Source organism: Rhineura floridana, chromosome 17, assembly GCF_030035675.1.
Source record: "Rhineura floridana isolate rRhiFlo1 chromosome 17, rRhiFlo1.hap2, whole genome shotgun sequence".
Lineage (NCBI taxonomy): Eukaryota > Metazoa > Chordata > Lepidosauria > Squamata > Rhineuridae > Rhineura > Rhineura floridana.
The window spans coordinates 26,970,468-26,976,492 of NC_084496.1; the positions used below are offsets into that span (position 1 = coordinate 26,970,468).

The 6,025-nt window shown below is 44.5% G+C and overlaps 1 protein-coding gene across 6 annotated transcripts in view; it reads right to left on the reverse strand.

The window, feature by feature from the left end:
- The window catches only part of LOC133372093 (lysosomal alpha-glucosidase-like), a 52,620-nt gene that overhangs the window by 40,192 nt on the left and 6,403 nt on the right, over positions 1–6,025 (reverse strand). For 4 of the 6 annotated variants that reach the window (XM_061600332.1, XM_061600333.1, XM_061600334.1 and 1 more), the window contains 3 exons: positions 5,756–5,853; positions 1,950–2,527; positions 341–486 (listed from right to left, as the gene is read on the reverse strand). In XM_061600332.1, coding sequence (XP_061456316.1) covers positions 341–486; positions 1,950–2,471 — 668 coding nt within the window. In that variant the 5' untranslated portion in view covers positions 2,472–2,527; positions 5,756–5,853. The remainder of the gene's footprint in view (positions 1–340; positions 487–1,949; positions 2,528–5,755; positions 5,854–6,025) is intronic. The other 2 variants (XM_061600331.1, XM_061600337.1) reach the window with 1 other exon arrangement.

Sequence of the window (6,025 nt, forward strand, 5' to 3'; positions counted from 1 at the left end):
AGTGCGAATTTGATAGGTTCAGCTATAAGTGTGAACTGAATCAAATCTCCCCCCTCCCAACCCTTCTTTGGAGCAACAGCCAGGGTGGCTCCAGCCGCCTCCATTATCTGCCGTTTGTGGAGGCTGCCTCTCTCGGCCCAACAGCATGGCCAGCCACTGGGAAGCAGCTTGTAGGCTGTTGTGGCAATGTGTGCAACAAAGAGGGGACCCTCCCTTGGAATGTCAGTGACAAGTTTAGGTTCCGCCTCCTGACTATGAAGTAGGAAGTATCTAACCCAGGCCTCACTCCTTTGCACTAGATGAGAACATGTTATTTAGAGAGGAAGAGATGGATCCTTACAGCACAGTCCCTGAAGCTCTCCGCTTCACTATCAAGCCAAAGGGCTCCTTGGAGAACTCGACGGCATACACGGGATTCTCCGCTCTCTTAGTCACCTGAGGAACTTCAAGGGGCACCTCATACCGAGACTTTGTGGCATCAGTGATCTAGAAAAAATGGGGAGGAACACACACAGACACGCCCAGGTAAAATGGAGAGGAAAGGCATCATGAATTGCGCCAAGGGTTTCGCTCAAACTGAGGCTGGTATCCTAAAACCACCTGTGAGGGTGTAAGGAAGCCTCAGACTGTGACCGCTCAAGCCAGCTTTTGCCAATCTGATGCCTTCCAGATGTTTTGGACTACTACATCCACCAGCACCCACCCTGTGGAGGCTGTGCTGGCTCGGGCTGATAGGAGTTGCAGTCTGAAACAGCTGTTTCAGCACCAGGTTGGCAAAGGCTGACGTAAGATAAACAGCCTGCTGAGGAGACAAGCAAAGGCTGTTGAGTTTTAAAAGCATTTTTCATTGCACAAAACTAGTATTCCCTGCATGTGCGAGTGTCCATTGTCTTTTGCCAAAGCAGATCCAGCATGAACTGCAGGGTACATAGGAAGCTGCCTTATCCTGAGTCAGACCAATGGTCCATTCAGCTCAGTACTGTCCACACTGAGTGGAAGGGGCTCTCCAGGGTTTCAGGTAGGAGTCCCTCCCACCCCTACCTGAAGATGCTGGGGACTGAACCTGGGCCCTTCTGCATGCAAAACGCATGTTCTACCCCTGAGCTACAGACCCTCCCCTAGAGTTCACTGAGCACCAGGACTACACAAGTGAAAACAACATTGTTGGCCAGTGCCCCATCCCACAGATGTTGCTGTAGTACAACTCCCAGCATCCCTCACCACTGGCTATGCTGGAAGGTGTTGATGGGAGCCCAAGTCCCACCGCAGGTTCCCGTGTCCTGGAATAAGCAGCATGCAGAATGGAACATATGACCAACTACCTAACTTTTGGAAGGTGGGTGGGAAATCTTTGCTTATTTTCATTTCAGTGCACCCTAAACTACTTGAATATCATTGAAATCACTTGAACATCAGTGTCAGCATTTAATCTGTGGAATGCTCTCCTCAGGGAGGCACACCTGGCACCTTCTTTATCCATCTTTAGGTGCCAGGCAAAGACTTTCCTCTTTACACAGGCCTTTGATGACCTCCTCTTTAAGAGGGGTAGGACCTGTATACCTGCCCTTTATTTGCATTGACTGTGCTTGTTTTAATCTGGTTTTTAATTGTCAGAGGTGTTTTTAGGTTTTATTGATTCTGTTCTTCTAATTAGTTATGGAAGTAGCTTTGAGTCACCTGATGAGAAAAACAACCAATTAATCATCACCACCATCATCTAGCGCACGAGTGGAGACCTTGCAGCCCTTCAGAAGTTGTTGACTCCAACTCCCATCAGCCCCAAACAGCATGGCCAATGGTCAGGGAGGAATTGAAACTTGGTCCTTCTGCATGTGAAGAATGTGCTCCCCTATTGGGCTGCAGTCTATCCCCAGCTTCCTTACAGAGGCTCCATAGGACAAAAGTAGAAAACCACATCATTGGATACAATAAATAAGAAAATAACTTGCCTTGATATGCAACCGAGTGTCAGTTTCGAAGTCCACGCTGAGTTGCAGCTTCTCAATATCTCTTGGATAATAGGTCTTTATCCTCCTGGTCAGGAAACCTGCCATGCCCAGCGTGGTCTCATTCACGCTCCCCAAGGTGTAGCTGGGGAAGTCTGAGGGATAAAAGCACCAAGGCACCCCCCTTGTGCTGCCCGAGGGCCAGTCGCCGTCAACGAAACAGCATCCCCGAGCCTCGCACAGTTCTCGAGTCACAACCACATTTCTCTCTGGGAAACAGTCAAAGCGAAGATTTTCTGGAATGGAGGCGCACTTGGCAAGGGGGAGTTCTCCATGCTGACCCCACCAAATCTGCCCAAGCACCCAAACAGTCACTCCGCTAAGCAGGGCGGCTACCATCAGGAGACCCCCACCCAGCCACCAGGCTGACAACTTCTGATGGCACAATGGTTTTTCATTGGTGGCCTCCTCCCCAGCTTCTGTGATCTGGGGGACATCTGTCGTCAGCTTCTGATAGGTTTTCATTTTCGGCGTGATGAAATCCCTTGTAACAGTATTTCTCTTATTCACAGCTATGGGAACTGGAAAAATAAGTACAGATTAATGTTATTCATATCTCACATCAACCTCCACGTTATACTACTGCAATGAATTGTACATGGGGCTGCCTTTGAAGATAATTTGAAAAGTTCAATTCGACCAAAATATAGCAGCTCAACTGTTGACTGGGATCAACTGACTGGAACTCATCTTGCCAGTTCCTAAACAACTTCACTGTGACTGCCAGTCTCTTTCCCAACATAGAAACTGACTAATGGCCAATAAAGTTGTTTTAACCACTTTAATTCAAAGCACTGATTTTTAGGTTTTAAAGCCGGGGTGGGAGGAGCCTGAGGTCCTCCAAATGTTATTAGACTCCACCTCCCATCAGCAATGGGAGTTGTAGCACAATATTAGGAGGGCCATGGGTTCCCCATCCCTGTTGCAGTAACTGACCCAATAACAGCTCAATATTCAACTTGATTTTATCAGTTTTGAGGGCACTACTTTAAAAAACAGCTATTTTTTAAAAATACTGATATGTGTCAATCATCCATGTAGGGCACACTTCCTTATTTGTGCTGTGGCCAGGCCCGCCTCTTGGGGACCTCAAATAAATCCACCACACAGAAACCATAACGCCATGTGTCTCCAGTTGATAATGGTAACAGCAGGAAGGAATAAATTATTCCGCCTTGCAACAGTTGGATGGCAGTACCGTAAACCTCCTAGAATAAGCTCCCAATTTTATTTTAAGCACTTTCCCCCCCCCAAACCATCTTCTCCCAGGAATTCAATGGAATATGATGAGCTGGGTGGTACAGTTTATATGTCGAGGTTGCTTTTTAGCTGCTGTTAATATTAACATTAAACATTATTTTCTTTTTTAGAATTGTTAGTTTTTGTTGTGCTGTGGTTAATCCATCTGTCTTTTTTTAAAATGTATGTTTTTAAAAAGAAAATTCAACATTGCCTTAAGACTGACTAGTATTAGGCAACAAAATAAAATGATGATGATAGGTAGATAGATAAACTGCCTACAAATACAGTAATTTTTAGAAAACCTTCCCCTGCAACAGAGACAGCATAAGCACTTTATAAGGACCTTGGAATTGTAGTGGATCGCAAGTTGAACATGACCCAGCAGTGTGATGCTGCGGCAAAAAAGGCAAACGCGGTTTGGGGCTGCATAAACAGAGCTATAGTTTCCAGGTCGAGGGAAGTAATAGTCCCACTATATTCTGCATTGGTCAGGCCTCATCTGGAATACTGCGTTCAGTTCTGGGCGCCTCATTTTAAGAAAGATATAGACAAGTTAGAGCGGGTCCAGAAGAGGGCGACGAGGATGATAGCCGGTATGGAGAACAAGTCTTATGAGGAAAGGTTGAAGGAACTTGGCATGTTCAGTCTGGTGAAGAGAAGGCTGAGGGGTGACATGATTGCACTCTTTAAGTACCTGAAGGGCTATCACATAGAGGAGGGTACAGATTTGTTCTCTGCTGCCCCAGAGGGTAGGACTAGGTCTAATGGTTTTAAGTTGCAGGAGCGTAGATTCAGATTGGACATTAGAAGGAACTTCTTGACAGTAAGGGCAGTTCGGCAATGGAACCGACTGCCTAGGGAGGTGGTGGGATCCCCTTCGCTGGATGTCTTCAAGCAGAGGCTAGACAGCTATCTGCAGGAGATGCTCTAGCTGTGGATTTCCTGCTATGAGCAGGGGGTTGGACTCGATGGCCTACATGGCCCCTTCCAGCTCTATAATTCTATGATTCTATAATCTGGACTTCTGAGTAGACTTGCATAGGTCTGTGCTCTACATTCTATGGGGCTTCCCCACCCACAGTAAGTGTGCACGACTGCAGCCCAAATAGGCACAGGAAAGTCCCACTGTAAGGTATGAAATTCAACATGATCATCACTCTAGGGTAGAGCTTGCTACCTTTCATCCATCAGGACTCTTAAACAGTGTCACTCTTATTTTGCAGGCTTTGCCCTATCACACATACAAAACCTTTGTTACATTTGATGTTACATTTGAAATAGAAACTGAAAGGTTTGTTGGGTTTGCCTGGTATGGCAAAAATCCAGGAGGATTCTTTTTAAAGCTTTTTTTTGGATGGCATTTATTTATTTATTTATTTTATTCGATTTCTATACTGCCCGCAGCCAAAAGGCTCTCAGGGCGGTGCACAACAGGGAATAAAATACAATAGAATCACAAGAAACAGTAAAAGCATACATATTAAACAATTAAACAACCTGGTATACAATAAGAGCTAAAAATATATTAAAATAATAGATTAAAATGCCTGGGAGAATAAAAAGGTTTTAACCTGGCGCCGAAAGGATAGAAGTGTAGGCACCAGGTGCACCTCATCGGGAAGACTGTTCCATAATTCGGGGGCAGCCACTGAAAAGGCCCTAGATCTTGTAACAACCCTCCGAGCTTCTCTGTGGGTCGGAACTCGGAGGAGGGCCTTTGATGTTGAACGTAGTGACCGGGTAGGTTCATATCGGGAGAGGCGTTCCGCTAGGTATTGTGGTCCCGCGCCGTGTAAGGCTTTATAAGTCAAAACTAGCACTTTGAATTTAGCCTGGAAACAAATAGGTAGCCAGTGCAAATGAGCCAGGTGTTATATGTGCGGACCGCCTGGTCCTTGTCAACAGTCTAGCTGCTGCGTTTTGCACTAGCTGTAGTTTCTGAACTGTCTTCAAAGGCAGCCCCACGTAGAGCGCATTGCAGTAATTTAAAGCTGTATTTACCAAATTCACACTTTCTGAAACAATAGGAGAACCAAAACTCAGCCATCCTTCAAAATTCGCACATATCTGAATTTTGCAATGCAGTTCTCCAACCTAGCAATGTTTACACAAATCCATATATTAGGGGACAGTGTGCACAAAATGATTATATTGGTGAAAATAACATGCATAAATGCATTATATTAGGATAAACTGCTTGCAAAAATTAGTTAAAACTGCATACAAAGAAGATATTATTAGGAGAAATTCAAACTAAAATGCTGAACAATTTTCATGTGGATTTTTTTATTTAAAAATCACGAATTGCTGCAGAAATGTGGAGAACCAAATTTAAGATTAGAAAAATGAGAAACTGAGAGAACCAAAATTGACAGATCATTCCTAATCCCAACCCAATCCTATCCAATCATGATTAAAAACCAATCAAAACCATGGCATAACATAGGGTTACAAACAGAAATATAAATCTTGGGAGTAAAAAGATAACAAAAAGCGTATTGAGGAACCTTAAAAGACAGAACCAGGCTGCAATCCAAAACACCACTTCGCTGAACTCAATGCACCTTACTTCCAAGTAGACATGTATAGTACGATTATGCTGTTACTGTGAGAGAACAGACAGGAGACAATTTCATCAGATGCAGGAATTGTTATTCTCACTTCACAGATTTTTACATATCTTACACACAGAGGGATACAGAAAACTGTTGTAAACAACAAGACGGTTTGTAATTGGTCATGCTGCTGCTGCTGCATACATTAGAGTTACTTAGAAA